Here is a 23046-nt window from a genome sequence, read left to right as displayed (position 1 = left end):
ACCCCTCTGTTCCCCATGAATGTTGACCCCCCTCCCCAGCCACCCCTCTATTCCGAGTAATTAACACAGCCTTGAATATATTCATTGATGACTCCACAGCTCCAAAAGTCCCTGACTCTCGGAGGGAAGAAGTTTCTCAGGTCAGTGAGAATCCTGGACAAGAGGGCACAGTCTTAGAACTGGAAGCAACCCATTTAAAACAGAGATGAGGAGATATTTCTTCAGCCAGAGGGTTATAGATTTGTGGAATTTGTTGCCATGTGCAGCTGTGGAGACTGGATCATTGGGGGAGTTTAAGGAGGAGATTGATAGTTATCTAATTATTCAGGGTATCAAGGGATATTTAATCCCATTTAATAACACTGGTTTGGCAATCCAAGTAACTGTCCAAATACTTCTTTGATGTTGCAAGAATTTCCGTCTCCACCAGCTCCTTGGGCAGTGCGTCCCAGAATCCAACCATGAACAGGATGAACAATTTCTTCTTCAGATCCCTTCTGAGCATCGTACTCCCAACCTTCTAGTATTAGACACTTCTGCTATGGAGAATTATTTTTCTACTCTCTATCCCCTCATAAGTTTGTCAGCATCTATCAGATACCTCCTGAGTTTGTTTTCCATCAGTCAAATAAAAAACCAAACCTAATAGATCCTGTCCTCTGAACTGAAATGATCCATCCAGGGCAATCTTCTCCACACCCACTCCAATGGAATCACATCAGGGGTAAGTTTATTTTTTACACAGAGAGTAATGGGTGCCTGGAATGCATTGCTCGGGATGGTGGGAGAGGCTGGTACAATAGGGTCATTCAAAAAACTCTTGGACAGGCACATGGATGTAAGAAAAATAGAGGGATATGGGTGTGAGGTAGGGAAGAATAGTGGAGTAGGTTTACATAGGTTGGCACTGAAATATGCAACCAGAAACCTTCACCTTTGGTCGTCTTGGTTCAGGAGTCTGCAAAACTTGTGAGGGAAGGAAATAGATAGTTTGAATTCCATATTCGGGTTAGGCATGCAGCAATCAGCATTAAGTGAAGGACAATAGGGTTAACTTCTAAGCTTCCAGTCAGGAGGCTACTCCTTCACTGAGGCATCATTACTTGTTTAACTCTTCAGGGTAAATTTAGCAAGGCTTTGATGGTGGAATTAACTCCAACCATCACATGCCCAAGTGAAAATCAGCGGGAGAGAAACTGGCCGTGAACTTTCCTTGGGCAATGTTCTGATTTTGTTCGTTTCTTGCAATTGCCAAATTTACCTTTCATGAGAAGGCAAATGCCCTCTTTCTTATGCATTTAGGTGCCAGGGCATTCAGCTGGAAGCTCTTGGCTTCACCAGAATATATTCAAGGTGTTTCCTGAAGTGCTCGGGCAGTTCCTTGGGCTTCTCACTGGCTGGATCCACAAAAACGAGGGTGGAAACTCCTGTCGTGCAGGCCATGGTCTCAAACCCCTCCAACAGGTGGCTGTTGGAATGGCAGCCATCGGAGAGGAGGTCAGAATCCAAGGGCAATGGAGCTCGGTCCTGCCGGGGCTTGAAGAGAGCCGAGCGGTAGCACACGCTGGAACGGCCAATCCTCTCCACCCCCAGGGCTGCCATTGGGTTCTGGGGGAACATCAGCGATGCATGGTATGTGCACTGACAGCTCGCGATGAACCCCACCATTGATGAGGTCTGTCGGTTGGCATTTAATCCACAGTACCTGAAGCACAAAGAGGAAACAACATCATCGGCCATGACACGTGGAATTCAGTCAGACCTCCAAGAACATATCTTAGTTGATGGCACTCAAGAGTCACCTTAGTTAAAACATAGAAATGCTGGAAGAGCTCAGCAGGTCTCGTAGCGTCCGTAGGAGGTAAAGATGTTTATCGACATTTCAGGCACAGGCCCAAATCATTGGTTATATACCTTTACCTCCTACGGACGCTGTGAGACCTGCTGAGTTCCTCCAGCATTTCTGTGTTTTAACTGCAATCACAACGTCTGCAAACTTTCATTTTTACCTCGGGTCAACTTCCCTTGGTCCATCATTGCTGATGTTTGCTTCATCTTATTGGGCCAAAAGCTCTTAGAACCTTGTATTGAGGGGTAATTTAAGATTCAAAGTGAGCATGACCATATGGATGTCTGGATGTGGCTATTGCTGAAAGATTGTATTGTTTACTGTTATGTGTATCAACATCCAGTAAAAGACGTGCTTTGTGTGGTACCCAGTCTCAGCCCAACTTTGAGTACAGCAGCTAGTGCAATAGTGAAACAGGAGTGCTGAGTGTTTCAGCAAGTCAGAATGTAGGGGATAGAGTTACAAAGGGAAATGTGCAATTGAACAGTGCAAATGCATCACCTTTTACCAATGAGAGGTCCATTTAAGAGTCTGATGAATTTCAAATAGGCCACATCGTTACAAGATTAGAGGATATAATATCCTTGACAGGTATGGACAGGGTGTTTACCTGGGTGGGAGAACATCAAACAAGTTACAGGATAGGAATTAAAAACACAATGCTGGTGAAACTCGGCAGTCAAACAGGGTTCTGTACTTTTTATACCAAAGATAAAGATACATAACCAACAAAATGCTCGGATACCTGCGGACATTTTTCCATACCTTAATGAAGGGCTCAAGCCCGAAACATTAGTTATGTACCTTTGCTATCTAAAGGACACTGTTAGACCTGCTGAATTTCTCCAGCATTGTGCTTTTACTTCAACCAAGGTGTCTGCAAACTTTCGTGTTTTACAAGATTGGGACGGTTATTTAAAAAGGAGGTGAAAAGGAGCAACTTCTTGCAGAGGGCTGTGAATCCTTGGAATCCCCTTCCACAGAGGGTTGTGGAAGTTGGATCATTTGGGATACTCAAACAGCTAAAATGATTGAAAGATCAGGGCTATGGGGAATAGGCACTAAAGACATTTGAGGCAGATCAACCAAGACCATATTGAATGGCAGCGCAGGCTGGAGGGGCCACACCTGCTCCTATTTTCTTCTGTTCTTCTTTATATGTCTGTCCCAAGGTCATCGTTAATACTTTGAATGAACTTTAGGGAACATGTTAAAATCTTCACTTGGGATGAGGTATCCTTTTGATAGTTTCTGAATATATTAGCTCTCGAGGGGGTTCAAGCATCATTCCAAGAGGTGTTTGCACAATCTACGGTCAGGCCCTTGTAAACTGCAGTAGGAGAACAACACTATCAAGAGTACTATGCCTCAGAGGGAACATTACACCACTGTCAGCAAATGGTTCCTTTGTGGTGGAGAGACACAATGAAACCTGGTCATTTCCTCATAACACCCACTTTTCAGAGAGGGTCACTGATGTGCAATTATAACACCATAAAACATAGGAGCAGAAATAGGCTACTCAGCCCATTGGTTCTGCCCGACCATTTAATCATCAGCTGATCCATTCTCCCACTCAGCCCCACTGCCCAGCCTTCTCCCCATAACCTTTGATGCCCTGGGTCATCAAGAACCCATCAATCTCTGCCTTAAATACACACAATGACTTGGGCTAATTAGAAAGAGTTTCCTCCACTATCACCAACCACATGGGATTGAGAATTATTTATAGCATTCTTTATTAAGTATCATGCCCAGAGACTAAAAACCAAAAGTAAATATCAATGCTGGAAACCTGAAACTAAAACAGAAAAGGTTGGAAACACTCAGCAGGTGAAAGACAGCATCTGTGAGGAGAGAAGGCGTTTTGAAGGATCTTTGACCCAAAACATTAGCTCTGTTTCTTCTCCACACTCTAGGGTTTTCTGTTTCTCTGATGGAGATTGGAGCCAGTTGCCCGCTTTTCCTGCAGGATTTCCAGATCAATGTTTTGCACACATTAGCTCACACACACAATTGGATGTGGGAAGTTGAATGCTTCTGGGCTGTGAGCTTAGCACAGATGACATTTTCCTGGACCACACACCACATGGCACATAGTGGCCATTTTTGGGCTTATTGGTGGAAAATGGGAGCTAAAGATCAGAACCATAATGTGTGTTTTTCCCACACGTAAAATAGGGAGAAACAAGAAACCAATGAAACCACCTTTACTGGACTGTCTGCCCCATTACGGGAAGCATGTGAAGAGTTTGGAATGGATTTACCAGGATGCTGCTTGGATTAGAGAAGATGTCTTATAGGAAAAGTTTGAGCAAGTTAAGGTGTTTCTCTTTGGAACAACAGAGGATGAGAGGCAACATGATAGGGGTGTATAAAGTTATGGGAACCATATATAGAGTGGGCAGCCAGCACCTTTATCCCAGGATGGCTATGGTCAGTACTGGAGGTCACCTGTTTAAAGTGAGTGAAAAAAAAGTTTAGGGGAGATATCAGAGGTAGGTTATTTAACATAGAGTGGTGGGTGCCTGAAATGTATTGCTGGGGGTAGTGGGGGAGGCTGGTACAATAGGAACATTCAAAAGTCTCTTGGATAGGCACATGGATGTGAGAAATAGTGAGGTTATGGGTGTGAGGGAGGGAAGGGTTAGATTGATTGAGGTGTGGATATTTATGGATTGGCACTTCATTGTTTTGTGCTGGTTTGTTCTGTGTTCCATGTTCTTAATGTATCTGTGGCATTGGAGAAGATTGCAGAGATGGGGAGGGATGAGTAGCATGAAACAAGGGTGAGAATTTTTAAATCTTGCTGTTAACCAGAGGGGTCAGGGAGCACAGGAGGGACTTGGCATCAGGTTAGGAGCTGGGAGCAGTGTTTTGGATCAGCTCATGTGTAAGCTGGGCCTGGTTTTAGTGAAACCCCTTTGTAGCTTGGAATAAATGAGAGCAATTTCCTGCCCAGATGCAGACTATGTGTCAGTAACTGCAGGCTGCAGTTACCTCTGTCTTGGGTTCAGTGACATGCGCTCAGATTATGGAGAACAACTCCAACTGCTGGGAAGGAAGGCAGCTTTACTGCATGGATTTATTATGGAACTAAATCACTAGGAACCTCGTTCCTACCTAGTTTTGACACCAGCTGTATCTTTGCCCTTATTAGACGACATGCATTTGCTAACGTAAAGCATGTTCAAAGACAGCAGGTTACTCAGTATGGTAACCTTTATCTGCTGTCCACCAGGAGAGATGGAACAATACAGTGGAGTAGAATAACGCACATGGGTTTTTAACCTGGAACTTTCTACAGTAAGAGCCCTATTTGGAATGAGAACTGTATCAGAGGAAAAGCTCAAGGTTTTGGCTGTGGCTTCAACTGCCTATGTCCTATATTCTGCAAATCCCCTTCTAAATGTCTCTGCTAATTATACCTTCCTCTTTATGTTCAAGTTTATTATCAATTGTACAAGTACAACATGATGAAACAGTGTTCTCCAGTCATCAGTGCAAAAACATGCAAACATACAGGCAAATGATACATATGCAGTACCTAAATACATGTATATTAAAAATATTGTTTAATAAATAATAGAGTATTGTAAGGCCTTAATGAGCAGCTCATCAGTCGTTCAACAATCTCGCTCCCTGTGGTTCAGCCTGGTGGTGCTGGCTCTGATACTCCTGTATCTCTTTCCCGACGCGAGCAGCTGAAAGATGCTGTGTGCAGGATGGAAAGGATCCTCAATGATTTTGTGGGCCCTCTTCAGACAATAATCCTGGTAGATCACGTTTATTGGGGAGAGGGAGATCCTAGTAATCCTCTCTGTTGCTCTTATGGTCCTATGGATTGATCTCTGATTCAACACTCTGCAGCAAACTAACTGTGATGCAGCCGGCCAGGATGCTCTTGATAGAGCTCCTGTAGAAAGCTGACATGATGGTGGCCAGAGGCCTTACCTGCTTCAGTCTTCTCAGGAAGTGCAGTCACTGTTGTGCCTTCCTGACAAATGAAGAGATGTTGTGTGTCCATGTCACCTCATAAGTGGACTCCAAGGAACCTGATGGTATGTGTAGTGGAGAGTGGTTGTCCCTGCTTCTCCATGATCGTCTTTTTCTTATTGTGAGGGGCGCTGGCGATGGAAATGGCAACTCTTTGCCTTATGACAGGCAGAAGGAAATTTCAGGTAATATTACTTATTCTGTATTATTACATGACATTAAAGGGAATCTTGAATCTTGAACAGGTCCTCAGCCCATGTATCTGAACCAAACATTATTCCCAAATCGAACTAAAACCATGCTGCCTGTGCGTAATCCATTCCCTCGATTCCCTTCATTATCCACATGTGTGTTTAGAAATGCTACTGTTGTATCTGCTTTCTCCACAACTCCAGGTCATCTGTTCCAGGCACCTACCATGTAAAAAAACTTGCCCAGCTGATCTCCTTTAAAAATTCCCCACCTCCCATTTGGAATGCATGTCCTCTAGTGTGTAATTTGTATACCCTGGGAAATAAATTTTAACAGTCCATCCTCTCAATGACTCTCATCATTTTATAAACTTTTTTCAGGTCATCCCTCAACCTACTACACTCCAGAGAAAACAAACAAGTTTGTCCAACCTCTCTCCACAACCTTCAAACCAGGCAACCCCCTAGTAAACCTCTTCTGTACCACTTCCAAAGCCTCCACATTTTTCCGGTAATTGGACAACCAGAAATGCACATAATATTCCAAATGTGGCCTGTGAAAGTTTGTATTTTGAGCCATCCAAAAACAACATTATTAAGAAAATACATCAATGATTTTGTCTTTATTAAAAGCACCAGTTCCTAGTTTCAAAAACTGGGGCTGAAGAAAACCATGTTTACTGGGCAGCTCACCTTCCAGACAGACCATTAAACAAATCATCTAATCCCTAAAGTCATTTGAATTGACCACTTCAGCCTTTTCCAGGACACACAGTCCTCAAACAGGCTCAGAAACGATAATGGCTTTTAACACAGAAGGGCTAAATGGCTCTGTTAATTGAGTCGAGAGCTATCAACGAGCGAGCCCATTCATAAATAGTTTCCTGCGTTAATACAGCTGATTAAGCCTTACAACCATCAGCCACGATTTGACTTGTCAATGGCCGTAGGGCGCACAACATCAACTCTCAAGTCTCCAGCAGTTTTGTTCCAATTCTACCTCAGCCTAGATACTACCCTGTTTGAATATCAATGACTTATTATTGTAAGATTGAACATTTTCATGTGCTAATAAAGGACTAAATCTCAGGTATATAGAACACAGATGTTACAGTGTACTGGAACCGATCCTTCCAGACTTTCTAATTTCATATGTAAGAAATAATTTCTCTTTATTATGACCAGGAGTTCTAACAATGAATTCAAAGAGATGTCCATCAGATTTGTATGCCCGAAAATGCCTTAAATACTGCACTGTTTCTCTGTGTTCTTTGAATGAGATTCAACATTGACAAGGGTGACATCAATATCCCCATTCCCGCTAGAGTGACTTAATAAATGTGTTTTCTATGCTGTATGGTTCTGTGTGTATTTTCCTGTTTTTGACAGCGTGGGCTATCACAGACCCAACCAAAATTTTCTATAGCTGCAAACACGACTTTCTAACTTTTCTATTCAATGAAGTCAAGCATCCCATATGCCTTCTTTACCACCCTATCTACTTGTGTGGCCACTCTCAAGGAATGTAGTTATTTACATAGAATATAGAACATGGAACACTACGGCATAATACAGGCCCTTCGGGCCTCAGTGTTGTGTTGACCCTTGTATTCCTACCAAAAATCTACTAAACCCTTCCTAACTCCTAACCCTCTATTTTTCTTCCATCCATGGGCCTGTCCAGGAGTCTCTTAAATGCCCCAAATGCTCCAACCCCCACCATCACTGCTGGAAAGGCATTCCAAGTACAAACAACTCTTTGGGTTAAAAACGTACCCCTGATGCCTCCCCTAAACTTCCCTCCCTTCATGTCCTCTGGTGTTGGCTATCCACCCTATCTATGCCTCTCATAATTTGTAGACCTCTATTAAGTCTCCTCTCATCCTTCTTCGCTCCAAAGAGAAAGTTCCAGCTCTGCTAACCTTGCCTCATAAAACTTGTTTTCCAGTCCAGGCAGCATCCTGGTAAATCTCCTCTGCACCTTCTCCATAGCTTCCACATCCTTCCTTTAATGAGGTGACCAGAACTGAACACAATACTCCAAGTGTGGTCTAACCAGGGATTTGTAAAGTTGCACATGGCCTCTCTACTCTGAACTCAATCCCTTGACTAATGAAGCCCAGTATCCCATAGACCTTCTTAACTATCAACCTGTGCGGTGACCTTGAAGGATGTATGGATTTGGGGGGGGGGGGGGGGGGGGTTCCCTCTGTTCATTCTCAATGTTAAGTATCCGACCATTAACCCTGTACTCAGCCTTCAGGTTTAACCTTTCAAAATGCATCACCTCACACTTATCCGCATTGAACTCCATCTGCCACTTTTATACCCAACTCTGCATCCTGTCTGTATCCTCTTGTAACCTTTGACAACCTTCAGCTCCATTCACAACTCCTCCAATCTTCATATCATCCACAAACTTACTGACCCATCCTTCCTCCTCTTCATCCACGTCATTTATAAAAATAACAAAGAACAGGGGTTCCGGAACAGATCCTTGTGGAACTCCACTCATCATTTCCTGTCATTATCACATACTTGCCATAGGGATCTTGATCCACACACATTATTTCTTGGTTTCCTACATCACATAGGGGCAGCACTTCAGAAGGTACCTTGCTGGCTACAAAGTGTCAAATGTGCTGTATTAAATTTAAATTTATAAATTTAAATATACAACATGGCAACAGGCCCTTTCGGCCCATGAGCCCTTGCTGTTCAATTACACCCAATTGACCTACAACCCTTGGTACGTTTTGAATGGTGGGAGGAAATTGGAGCACCCAGAGGAAAGCCACACAGGGAGAATGTACTAACTCCCTACAGACAGCTGTGGATTTGAACTCTGTTCCCAATCGCTGGCGCTAACTGCTTCGCTAACCGTGTCACCCATACACAATTTATTTCTATGGAGTATGATTCAGCATGCTCAGGCTCTCTCTCTTTCTCTCTCGTGTTGGGGTTGGGATTGGAAAGGGTTAAGAGTGGCAGCCGGCTTAGAGTCTCATCTACAGAACAAGTCTAACAGCCTTAGCACAAGAGCAGTTTAATGACACAACCTGAACCTATAATACATTAACCTATTATGTTAGCCTGCTTCCACCAACCCATTAAAAGTGACCAGGTTATTGTAAGGACAAGCTACGAATGAGTTCATCCAAGTGAAATACTGCTCAATGCTCAATGTAATTACTTTAATGCTATTTTTAATATCATATCAGCAAATTACATCAAGTCCCCAGAGTGACACTCGTGTCTCTGAGAGAGAAAGAAATTATCCTATTGCGTTCTTGTCCTTTGGGAAAATCATATCCCACAATTGGCTGGGACGCTCCAGCAATTAGCTCCCTCGGCAGTGAAAGAGCATCACCCATGCAATGCTAAGAGAAGGCATGGAGGGAATGAGATGGTCTGCTGTCTGGGGGCTTCAGCACATCCTTGTTTACTTTGTATCCTTTTGGCAAAGCTAATGAAGAGGAGAGTTCTTCCCAGAGCACTCGGGGTGCCAAGGAGGTGATCACAATTACATCCCCAGACCCCTTATCTGCTGCCCTGATTCATTAATGCAGAATCTGCATGTCAGAAGCATAGAAAGACATTCTACCCATCTTGCCAGTCCTGGTTCATGTCCAAATCTCCAGACTGTGCTCTGAATCGGCACTGGTGGGGGAGGGGGGAGTTTACAATGACAAGGGTCTTTGGATCTGGACTACGGACACTACAGCTACCTGTCGGGATTTCCTGCTCTAGATACCTCTCCCCCTATGAGCTTGTCCTTTGTACCTGCTGCCCTCTGGCATTCATGCCAGCTACAGCTGGGGACAGGCCCTGTCCTGCCCTAATTTAAAGTGGGCTTTAGCCCATCCCTTAGTTAACTGGTGCCGCTGTCAAAGGGTCACAGACTCAAGCCATGTTCCGCAGCCTGGCATACAGTGCGATGCTGCGAGGCCTTGTCCTCACTAATACGAGAATTTATTGTCATATACAGAAGTACAATGTACAGATTCACCTAAATTCTCACTTGCTGCATTCACATGGGTACAGAAGTTACACCAACAACGATGGTATAAATCAGTTCACCATAATGCACTATGAGACAGAATGAGATAAATTAACAGTAAGATAGATAATCAAATATTCAGTTGCAGTGAAAAGAGTGGGGAGATGTTAAACAAGCTCACATCCAATCAGATAAATGTGTGATTTTAGGGCACTATTTTGAAGGACAGTGGGCTTCTTGTGCAATCGTTGACCCCTCCCCCCTCCCCCATCTCTAAATCTAGTAAACCACTAAAGTCTGTGGACACTGTGATTGAAGTAAAACACAATGCTGGAGAAACTCAGCCGGTCAGACAGTGCACTTTATATAGCAAAGATAAAATGCATAACCAACATTTCAGACTTGGCCCTTCATTAAGGTATGAGCAAAATGATGGGCATCACTACGTATAAAATGTACCTAGTCGAGTATTGCCAAGGCATGAAAGTCCACAGACCAAGTGTTGGTAAATGGGATTGGTGCAGATGGACCAGCATGGAGATTGTGGGTTGAACAGCCTGCTTCTGTGCTGCATGACTCAATGCTTTCCTCGATTATTTGTTAGATTATACCTCATACAGTGAGAAGGGTTTGGCCATAGTCATGCTTCAACGTTTGAGCCTTCTCCCCAAAGGGAGGAGGAGGGAGAAGAGAGTGTGTCCAAAGAGTGTGGTCGTGCTTCAACATTTGAGCCTTCTCCCCAAAGGGAGGAGGAGGAGGGAGAAGAGAGTGTGTCCAAAGAGTGTGTTGCTGCATTTCCTGTGCAGCAGGAGGTAGAGATAGAGTCCACGGAGGGGAGGAAAGTTTGAATGATGCCATGAGCTACCTTCTGTAGCTCCCCATCTTGAGCCGCTCCTGTCCCACGCTGTGATACATCCAATGAGCCTGCTTGTTATTGGTTAAGAAAATACAATGGAACCACAGATCAACCATGCCAGAACTGCATAAACATTAGTTAGGCCACAATGTACAGTTCTGGTCTCCACACTCAACATCCCGCTGTTTAACTGGATTCTGGACTAATAGAAAGACTGCAGTCTCCCCAGGTCAGTAACAGATCTTCAAGCACCATCACGCTGAGCACTGGCGCACCCCAGGGCTGTGTGCTTAGACCTCTCCTGTTCAGGCTACTGACGCACGACTGCATCATCAGATCCAGCTCCAACAGTGTTGTCAAGTTTATGGATGGCACAACAGTAGTCGGCCTCATCAACAACAATGATGAGTTGCACAACAGAGAAGAGGTGGAAAATCTCGTGAAATGGTGCAAGAGTAACAACTTGAGTATCAACATGGACAGGACATAGAGATGATTGTAGACTTCAGAAGGACCAGGAACGATCACCCTCCACATCAACAACTCTGTGGTGGAGAGAGGAAAGAGGACCAAGTTCCTTGGGGTTCTCTTATCTAGTGACCTATCGTGGTCACTCAACATCTCCTCATTTGTCAGGAAGGTGCAACAGCGACTGTGTTTCCTGAGAAGACTGGGCGGGGGAGGGGGTGGGTGTCAAGGCTACCGGCCACCATCATGTCAACCTTATACAGGAGCTCTATCGACAGCATCCTGTCCCATTGAATCACGATGTGGATCAGTTGCTCTAGAGAAATAGATCAGAGGACAATCCACAGGATCAAAAGAGTGGCAGAGAGAATCACTGGAGTCTCACTCCACCCCCCCCCCCACCCCCATTGACACAATCCATCAGGATCATTGTCTGAAGAGGATGCACAAAATCACTGAGGACCCCTTCCACCCACACGCAACATCTTTCCGCTGCTCCTGTCAGAAAAGAGATACAGGAGTATCAGAGCCAGCACCTCCAGGCTGAGGAACAGCTTCTTCCCACGGGCAGTGAGAATACTGAATGACCAAAGAATCTGCTCGCACTCACCACCCAGAACTCTCACATTCATGAAACAATATTTAGTTATTTGTATAGATGAAATACTTGTCCTGTATATGTATTATTTGTCTCTGTGTGTGTTATGTCTGATTGTATGTCTGCATATTTTGCATTGAGGACCGGAGAATGCTGTTTCATCGAGTTGTACTTGTACAATCAAATGACAATAAACCTGACTTGAAAGAGAGGGCGCAGTGGAAATCTACTTGGGCATTACCAGTTTTGGAGGGTTATAGCTATGAGGAGAGACAGGCTAGCTGTCCTTGGAACAAAGGAGATTGAGAAATTGTATAAAAGAGGTGGACAAAAACTATTAGGAGGCTTGGTGGAGAGGAACAGAAAGGACATTCCCCTTCCCATAGAGGATAATAATTGTGAGCACAGATTTGAAAATACCTGATAGAAAGATGAGAGAAAGTTAGAATGTCAGCACTTCCTGGGGGTTTGGTATCCACCACAGTTGTAAAGTACCCAACTGAACATTTGAGGAGCTGGGGGAGCAGGGTAGTGGAGTTAGGCCAAGGTATGGTTATAATGGGCCAAGTGGCATCTTGCTGTTCTATGTGTCAAGTCAAGACAAGTTAACCTGATGAAACAGCGTTCTCCGGTCCTCACTGCACAAACATGCAGACACACAACCAGACATAACACAGATAATACATATGAAGGACAAGCATTATATCTATAAAAGTAAATAAATAAATAGATGTTGCTTTGTACAAAGCAGAGTTTTGGAGGGTCAGTGTGAACAGTTCCTTTGGTCGATCAGCATTCTCTCTGCCCATGAGAAGAAGCTGTTCCTCAGCCTGGTGGTGCTGGCTCTGATCCTCCTGTATCTCTTCCCCTAATAGGAGCAGCTGAAAGGTGCTGTGTGCGGGGTGGAAGGGGATCCTCACTGATTTTGTGTGTCCTCTTCAGACAACGATCCCAGTAGATAATGTCGATGTGGGGTGGGGGAGTGGATAGGGGGGAGGGAGACTGCATTGGTCCTCTGTGCCATTCTGATGGTCCTGTGGCTTGACCTCCATTTCATTTCTCAGCAGCATGTAATTTATTTTATAACTTTAACTCAGGAACAAGAGTCGTCCATATCAGAGAAATAACTTAATTAAACTCTAAAAGAAAACGTGCTTTAAAAGAGAATTGAGAATTGCTACCCTTTGATTTAAAAAAAAACGATGGTTAATTTTGTTTAGCATTCATCAGCTTGGTGTGACATGTACTTAATAAATGCAATTACAGCTGTAACTAAGCTGAATGGCTTCTGTTAACATTTTCCTCATTTGATACGCCTTACAAGGTGTTGACAAAGTGGAAACAGGCCTTAAATCCTTTGCTTTAAATGAGTGCCAAAATATAAGGTGCATGGCTTACATTTCTAATTTCAATTGATCGTAAAATAGAATTCCCCAGTCATTAGGGTTGGATTTGCACTCATTTGTGCTTTCTGAATGTGGGACTGCAACTGAAATAGATTGAAAATAAATTGCCTTTGGTTCTGTTCAGCCAGTTAAGGAAACATTTTTCTTCTTGTTCGTATAATGAGAGTTCCAGCTCCTTCGACCCCCAAGCTTTGGATTTTCCTTCCTAAGCTTCTCCGCATGCCCACCTCTCCCGATGTAAGGTTCACCTTAGAAATTTCTGAATTGGTGTTCTTTCCTCGAAAGCAAAATAAAAATTCAAGATTCAATTTATTGTCATGTATTATCAGGCAATATTACATGGACAGATCCACCATTGGCAAAAATTATCTATTAGTCAGGCAAAGAGGAGCAAAAAAGTGTCATCTCAGTCACTGAGTGTCCGTGGATTTGTCTCCAGTGCTTCTGCAACCCCTGCACCCACACAAAGTCCAATCTGAACTATCAGTAGCCTGAGCTCGATCCGAACCTCTGACATGATCAGGAACCCTTCAGTCCTGTTAATTACAGCACAGTTCAGAAAGTCCTTGAATAACGTTGTTTCATTCAACGTCATCATGTTGATGAGAAAAAAATATAATGAAGATAAAACACCATGCCACAATTTGTTATTGTCTGGGTTTGAACCGAAAGCTGGGAGCTGCTGCCTCTTCTCATTGTTGATTTTCAAACATTTATTCCTTGATTTATCTCTGTTGCAATAAGCACTAATTTGTGGTAATTCTCCCACTCTCACCTTCTGAGATGATGACGACCAAGCGACTTCAGTGGTGATGATCACTGCGGGATCCCTGTCACCACCCTCCCCACACCAGCCACCACCACTATGACCTCCATCCCTCACTGATTCACCAATATTGATTAAATAATTTTTCTTTGTTTTTATTAATCTTTCTTAAATGTCTGTATAGCACACATTTATTTCACTATTTAATGTTAGAAGTTTGGTGATGTTTTTGTGACTAGAAATAAATTGTAGAAACTTAACTCTTGAGTTGATGTTAAAATTGGTTTCATTTAATGTCGTTTCACTTAATTAGCACTTTCCAAGAACGTACCAACGACGTTAAGTGAGGACCTACTGTATAGGTCTATTGCCCCTTGACGTTGCGCCAACCTATGTAAACCTATGTTACAACAATCTAATCCTTCCCTCCCTCACACCCATAACCTTCTATTTTTCATACATCCATATCCTATGTGTATTTTAGAGCCTTTTGAAAGTTGTACCAGTCTATACCATCAGGCCCAGCAATGCATTCCCAGCACCCACCACTCTGTGTACAAAAAACATTACTCTGACGTCTCACCTAAACCTTTCTCCCCTCATCTTAAACAGATGCCCTCTGGTATTTGCTATTGTTGCTCTAAGAAAAAGGTGCTGACTCTCCACCCTATTTAAGCCCCTAATAATCTTATACACCTCTATTAAGTCTCTTCTCATTCTTTGTTGCTTCACAGAGAAAAGCCCCACCTCTGGCAACTTCGCTGCTAAGACCATTGTTAAAAGCCCATCTTGTTTACTATTATCTAGTGAGGATAGAAATCTGCCAATTCTACCCAGTCCCATCCATATCCAGTCAGTTCTGAAATGTCCCAGACAATTCACTGAGTCCAGGATATTGTGGGGATGGGGACTAAATGTTGGCCTTGAAAGCAACACCGCATGAATGAAGAAAATAAATATACTGGGCATATCAGGGACATTCCAAGAAGCATTTTAAGTATTTTTTTGGTCACTATTCCAATGTAGGAAGTGTGGCAGCCAACTTAGGCTCAACAAATTACTCAAACTGCCTAACTATTGAAACATCAAATTCTATGTACTGACTACATATATTCCATTTGTGTGTGGGGTGTATGGTGTGTCAGTGTGTGTGGACTATAACTTGGAGATTCATCGGGTTACGTACAGTCAGATGGCAATAACTAGAACAGCAACTGTAAATATTTATCTGTCCATTCATTACCTTTTTTTCTCTCATCTGGTCATTTAATTTATACTTATTGTTTGCTGGTGTATTTTCTGTCCCCGTGCAGCTGCAGCAAGCAAGAATTTCAGTGCATCTGTACTTTGTATATGACAATAAGTTCTCATTCATCAAGTAGCATCAATCAGTTATTTAATTTGGAGATACAGTATGGGTCACAAGCCCTTCTGGGTCATGAGCTCGCGCCACCCATATATATCCATGTGACCAATTAACCTACTAAATCCATATGTCTTTAGAACATGGGAGAAACCGGAGCACCCAGGGGAAACTCTTGCAGACATGGGGAGAATGTACAAACTCCTGACCGGGACTTGAACCCAGGTCATTGGCGCAATAATAACATTGTGCTAACCACTACACCAACTGTCCTGCCCCATGCCTTAATGATATTTAGTGAATAGTAACTACCATTTCTATTCATGTAATCATTGATACTGTGTGATAGTTGACTCCCCCTTCTTTGGTCCAACAATTGCCTGTTTTTTGTATGACTCATGTAAAAGTCGATCCCTCTCATTTTTGGCCCTGACCACCTGCCTGTCCAAGCTCCTGATGCTCTGATCACCTGCTTATCTGAGCTCTCCATGCCCCAACAATGGATCCATGCCTTGGCTGCCTGCCTACCGGAGCTTCCAAAGCCCTAACCACCCATCCATGTGACCTCTTGATGCCCCAACTGTGGACCCTCACCTCAGCTGCCAAGGATTTGGTCTCCCACCCATCTGAGCTCCTGATGCATGAGGGGAGAAAAACATTGACAGCGTCTGAAGAACTCCTCGTAGGGACACTGGTCACCGTAGAAGCTTGTGCCAATATCGGGCAGTCATGGGTTTATTAATGCTCACATATTTAAGGTAGTTGAGGGGTTGCCGCGCTGCTGGAGGTGCTGGGTTTCAGATCAGACTTTAACTGAGGTCATTCTGGATTATTATTATCCTTGGTTACTCTCTGAAGAAGAGAGGGTGAGAAGTGACCAGCACCATTGAACTGTAGCTCAACAGCCAGGACGTTTCAAGTGCACCTCATTGGCTGTAAAGAGCCTCATGGCAAATTGAGAATGACGGTCGCTAGAGAAATGCAAACTTCTTAGATTTTCTTGAAGTAGTAATTTATAGAAAGCACCGCCATCCAGTGGCAGGTTAAGGAATAGGCTGTGGTGGCATCGACAGCATCCAACGGCAAATCCCACTTAATACATCATGAATTTTGATAAGCACATTGGACAGTCATGTAGGCAGGAGGAGTAAGCTTTAATTTGATGACTACACAATGAGGGTAATATATTTTAATTTAAGCACGAAAAACCTATTGAGTGCTTAATTAACTTTACCCGTCTTTAGGGGAATAAACGCAATTCTGATGGGGTCGAAAGGACCTGTTTCAATATCAAACAGTTTTACAAAGCAAATCCTTTTATCCAGCTTGGAGCCACTGATTAATACACAAAATTAACATGTTAGTAAAATTCATTTCCATGTCACTAGGGAAATTAAAATGCACGTGTACCAAAACATGATTACCTCTCGTATTGTCTGATTACACTAAAATAATTTAATGGTTTCTTTTTTAATAACTATAAAATTTAAAGTTTGCGAGGCGAGTGAATTTAATTGTACCAGGATGCAGATTATCGAGGCAGGTTTTCACGTGACGTTCACTGAGAAGTACTTTATAATTGTAGGGGATATATAAAAAAACCAGGCTTGGGTTTCAATGATGCCTCTCCTGTTTTCTTACAGAATTTCTGTAATAAAAGTTCTTCTGAAGGCCAGCCACTGTTGTAATGTGGGAATCGCAGCTGCTCTCTTGTGCACAGCAAGATCCCATAAACAACATTTGGCAAATGATGGGCGGGGGGGGGGGGGCACAGTTGGAGTGGAAGTTAGTGCGATGCTATCACAGCACCAGTGACCCAGTTTTAATCCAGTACTGTCTGCAAGGAGCTTGGATGCTTTTGTATGTACTTGGGCCTCTGCATCTCCCTCTGCAACTGGATCCTTGACGTCCTCATCGGAAGACCACATTCAGTACAAATTGGAAGCAACGTCTCCTTGTCACTGACAAATAATGTAGGTCCACCCCAAAGATACATGTTGAACCCACTGCTCTGCTCACTCTACACCCAAGACTTCGGTTCCATTGAAGTCAATGGAAGGAGTTTCTGAGACATCGTAGAACATGTTATTGCCTCCACACACTGGTTTAGCCTGTTTGAATGCTGAATAAATATTAGGCAAATACCAGGAAGAACTCTCAGGACCTTTTTACAAAACAAGTGGCTGTGAAACCATTCCAAGCTAGACTATCATGAGACTTGAATGCACATCCTTCAGACACAGAAATAAGAGCAAAAGGAATGGAGCGGCAGTGTTGTCTTTTATTTTAATCCTTCTTTCTGTTCCATAGAATAGCCTGGTCAGGCACACCTATTGGCCAATTGTACCTGTGGCCCCTCCCCACAGGCTCCTGAATGAAGGTGACTGCTCCACAGCCCCTTCCTCAATGCAGGACAGTCAAACAGTATGGATGTGTCTTTGTTCTTAAGAAGAAAAGCCAATTGGTTTCTCAACAACAGTCTATCGAGTAATTGATGGTGAATCACACGGCTAAGAGAAAACTTAGCTCAACAAGTGTGCCGAAGAGTTCTTGAAGCCGCTGACTGAAACATTTGTGAGGGCATCAAGGGATATGGGGAAAAGGACGGTAAGTGGAATTCGTGTAGAGTAGGTTAGTGTAGATTTGCGGAACAGACTCGATGGACCTAGTGGCCTGCTTCTGTTCCTTTGTCTTGTGATCTTGTGGAACTCGAGGGGAGTTCTCCACTCCACTGTGAGAGCAACAATTCATTCAAATGCAATGTTGTGATGTTAGAAGGGCAGCAACTAATCCTGAAGGCTCTCAGAAGTGGCAAGATCGCCGAACAAATGTGCAGTTCAACTGCCTTAGAGACCAAAGGAACTGGTCACACTAACCATCCGAGATTCATTTGTATAAAATAATATCCATTTATTTATTTATTTTTATAGATAAAATGATTCTCCTAACATATGTATCGCTTGCCTGTATGTGTGTTATGTCTGGTTGTGTGTTTTGCACTGAGGACTGGAGAACACTGTTTTGTCAGGTTGTACTTGTACAATCAGATGACAATAAACTTGACTTGACATTCAAGGAGCTGAGATTCCGGAGGGCTGCTGGAAGATCAAGAAGTAAAATGTTGAACGGGCAGGATGTTCCGTGGTTGGTTCTTTCTCCCAACCCCTGTCAAGGCCTCAGGAAGTGTGCACTTTGACCCTCTCCCATGACATCTGACATCCAAGAGGAGGAGGTGTTGTGGATGGAGATTCCCTGCTTCTTAAAGCCTGTGATACTTGCTAAGAATTTGTAAATATTTTGGATAATCAGACATGAAATTAAAATTGCTTCATGCAATAAGAAGAATGAGAGGGGATCTTACAGAAACATATAAAGTTATGAAGGGCATAGATAAGATAGGGGTAGGTAAGTCATTTCCACTGGTGGGAAAGACCAGAACTAGAGAACATAGCCTCAAGATTCAGGGTAGTAGATTTAGGACAGAGATGAGGAGAAACTGCTTTTCCCAGAGGGTGGTGATCTGTTGAATTCACTACGTACCCATTGAAGCAGTGGAGGCGACCTCAATAAATAGATTTAAGACAAAGTTGGATAGATTTTTACATAGTAGGGGAATTAAGGAATGTGGGGAAAAGACAGTTAGGTGGAGATGAACCTATCAGCATCCAGGTACAACAGGTGGTTAAAAAAGCAAATGGTATGTTGGCCTTCATATCAAGAGGGTTTGAGTATAGGAACAAGGATACCTTACTGCAGCTGTACAGGGCCTTGGTGAGACCACACCTGGAGTATTGTGTGCAGTTTTGGTCGCCTTATCTGAGGAAGGATGTTCTTGCAATGGAGGGAGTGCAGAGGCGATTCACCAGGCTGATACCTGGAATGGCAGGAATAACTTATGAGGAAAGATTGCGCAATTTGGGATTGTACTCGCTGGAGTTTAGAAGATTGAGAGGGGATCTCATAGAGACATATAAAATTCTGGAAGGACTGGACAGAATGGATGTGGAAGGGAAGTTTCCAATGGTGGGGGAGTCCAGAACCCGGGGCCATGGTTCGAGGATAATAGGCAAAGCATTTAGGACTGAGATGAGGAGGAATTTCTTTAGCCAGAGGGAGGTGAATCTGTGGAATTCATTGTCATAGAGGGCAGTAGAGGCAGGTTCATTGAATATATTAAAGAGGGAATTAGATATATTTCTTCAGTATAAGGGAATTAGGGGTTATGGAGAGAAGGTGGGGACAGGGTACTGAACTTTAAAGTCAGCCATGATCTCATTGAATGGCAGAGCGGGCTCGAAGGGCCGAATAACCTACTCCTGCTCCTATCTTCTATGTTTCTATGATCTCATTGATTGGAGGAGAAGGTTCGACAAGCCGGATGACCAACTCCTGCTCCTATTTCTTATGACCTTAGGTTCTTTTGTTTAATTGGAGAAAGCAAAGTTTTGACATTTTTAAAATAAAAACTATTAACATTAAAAAATTGATACATAATTCAAACATTTATAAAGTTTAATAAAACACTTTATCCAGGAATCTTCATTCTGTGGAATCCTAGCATGTTGCTTTTCCAGTTTTATTTAGGGAAAGAAAGTTGTCCCTAACTCTGGAAAAGAATTCAGTTTCTCCCGGGTGTTGGGACAGAGGACAAGGTGTGGATGAGGCAAGGAAGTAAATGGTCTTTTAGCAAACATTAGACAAGTACAAATAGAGGATTAGCTGCTGAGGTAGGCCAGAGGCAGAGACAAATGTGGGATAGAATCACCAGCATGAATAGGTGGGGCCAAATGGCCTGAACACAAAAATAATTTCAGATTTGTTGTATCACGTAGGAAGCTGGAGAAACATTAATTTAACTTTTATTGAATTTATCATGTTTAATTCCACCATGACACTGACACATTGCTTTAGTTCTACTGATACTGACCTAAAAATGTTTTTCCAAGAATTTTCATTTGTACTCCAACAATAGTCGGCCAACGTTGCATAATGGACATAAGACTTACCATGATCCAAATTCCAAATCCAATTCGTAATGCTCGCATTGGCAGTGGCCAGGAAGTGCATAGTGCAGTGGTCCTCAACCTTTTTCTTTCCACTCACATACTACTTTCAGTAATCTCTATGCCATTGGTGCTCTGTGATCAGTAAGGGATTGCTTAAGATGATATGTGAGTGAGAAGGGAAGGTTGAGAATCACTGCTCTCGACCCAAATGTTACTGAAATATTTTACTTGAGAAAAATTGTAATTGTCCTATTTCCTTTGGAGTTCTGAAACCGTGCACAAAACGAGTCAATGAGGGGGTGATTAAAACAATGGTTTTCAAATCTTTTTCTTTCTTCCATGGGCAGTGAGAATTCTGAATGACCAAACTGACTCCTCAAACTAAACATCCAAGACTCTAATCTTCACTAACCATTATTTATTTATATTTATGTATGTATACGTGTCTTGTGTATGTTTTGTTTGGATATGCGTCATGCCTGGTTGTGGGTCTGTGTGTTTTGAACTGAGGACTGGAGAACACTGCTTCATCAGGTTGTACTTGTGCAATCGGATGATAATAAACTTGAACTTAATCCTCAGAATGCATGTATGAACCAGGCTCACCTCGGTTGGATTGTCTGAGTGAGGCTTCCTTTAGGCTTCTCAGGCCAAGCTTGGCTCATTCTCCTGCAGAAGTTCAATGGAGGTGGATCAATCATTTCAAGAAAGAACTTGGCTCCAAGTCACCTGACAAAGGCATCACTGTTGGGCAGATAGATGCCGCTCAATTCCAGCAAATCATATTCAACATTGACTTCTAGTGCTGACTGTCTGGAATTTGTATGCTTTTTAAAAAAAAAAATTGGAGCTACAGTGCAATAACTGGCCTTCTGGCCCATGAGCCCACACCACTCAAATACACCCATGTGACCAATTAACCTACTAAGTAAACCCTTTTGGAACATAGGATGAAACCAGAACACCCAGAGGAAACTTATGCAATCACAGAGAGAACATGCAAACATCTTTCAGCGGTGGATTTGAACCAGGTTTCTGACACGGTGCTAACCTCTATTCTCTCCCCATGACTGTGTGGTTACTGCTTGGTGTCCCAGTTTCCTTCCACATCCCAATTACATGTCGATTAGTAGAATGAAAAAAAAAACTGCGGATGCTGGAAATCTGAAGTAAAATCAGAAAATTCTGGAGCAACAGGTCAAACAGCATCTGTGGAAAGAGAAGCTGGTTAATGTTTCAGTCTGCGACCTTGACTCAAAACTGGGAAAGAGAGAAAATAAGTTAGTGTTCAGCAATAGAGAAGAGAGGGGAGTGGGAAATGTAGAACAAAGGGAATATCTAAGATAGGGTGAGACCAGATGAGTTAATGGGAATCAGTTTGGGAAGCAGTTGGCACATTGTCTGCCTAATTTGTTTGGAATGGCCAAGTTGTGAGATCACCCCTGCAACTAGACTATATAAAATAAAGAGCAAAGAATAAAAATAAATATTGAACTATAACGATGCCAGGCAGAAAGAGTTATCTGCTTCTCTCTCCACAGAAGATGCTGCCTGGCTTGTTAAGTCTTTCCAGTAGTTTCTGGTCAGAGGATTAATTGGTGTGGATGAGAGGATGAATCTGGGGGGATGGGGCGGTGAGAACAAAAATTAGGATTAACATTAATGGGTGTATGATTTTGGGCACCAGCGCAGTGGATTCAAGGTGTTGTTTTGATGGTCAGTAATGGAGGTGTCTGGGCAGAGGGTTACAGAAATAAAGCAACAATTGGCACTTGGGTAAATGGATTTTCCCAGATATCTCCATCAAGACTAAACTTCTCCCCCACCACCCCTAAAATGCATGATTCGATAAAGAATCAGTTTGCTGCTGGCAGTGAGAGATGGGAGGTTCCCTGGAGAAGGGGACGCTTGCACTAAATAGCCAGGAGCAAGGAGGCAAAAAAAAACTTCTCTGGAAACATGTGAGAGGCTGCAGACACTGGAATCTGGAGCTAATTATGCTAGAGGAACCCAGTGGATAGAGGAGATGATATGTGACCGCTTGGTGTCACAAGCTCCTCCAGCAGATTGTGTTTTACCTCCTCTGGCCCTGCACCTCCTGGATCATTCTTGGGCTTGAAGAAACGGAACTCTGCCTACCCATGCAGGAACAACTGAATGATTGATTTCCCACCTCAAAACTTTCTGTAGGTGTACAGTGGAGAGACAGGTGGCATCACTGTCTGGTCTGAATGTGCCAATGCCCAGGGCAAGCAAAAACTCCAGAGAGTTATGAACTCAGCCAGCGCCATCACGAGCACCATTCTTCGAGGACATCTACATGTGGTGGTGCCTTAAAAAAGCAGCCTCTATCTTCAAGGACCCTCACCACCCAGGCTATGCCCTCTTCATAGAGCTACCATCGGAATGAAGGTATGGGAGCCTGAGGATGAACACCCAGCAACGCAAGGACAGCTTATTCCCCTCCGCCATCATATTCCTGAATGGACAATGAAGCACAGACACTTTCTCCTCTTTTTATGCAATATAATTTTAAATGTAATATTT

General features: G+C 43.1%; 1 protein-coding gene across 4 annotated transcripts in view; it reads right to left on the bottom strand.

Annotated features, from left to right (window-relative positions):
- Nucleotides 1-46: 46 nt before the first annotated feature.
- Nucleotides 47-23046, bottom strand: part of LOC138751679 (uncharacterized) — a 79773-nt gene continuing 56773 nt past the window's right edge. For all 4 annotated transcript variants that reach the window (XM_069914275.1, XM_069914292.1, XM_069914302.1 and 1 more), the window contains exon 3: nt 47-1705. In XM_069914275.1, the coding sequence (XP_069770376.1) occupies nt 1315-1705 (391 nt within the window). In that variant the 3' untranslated portion in view covers nt 47-1314. The remainder of the gene's footprint in view (nt 1706-23046) is intronic.

This window comes from Narcine bancroftii, chromosome 1 (genome assembly GCF_036971445.1).
Source record: "Narcine bancroftii isolate sNarBan1 chromosome 1, sNarBan1.hap1, whole genome shotgun sequence".
NCBI classification, from domain to species: Eukaryota; Metazoa; Chordata; class Chondrichthyes; order Torpediniformes; family Narcinidae; genus Narcine; species Narcine bancroftii.
This window is presented reverse-complemented; position numbering and strand designations above follow the sequence as displayed.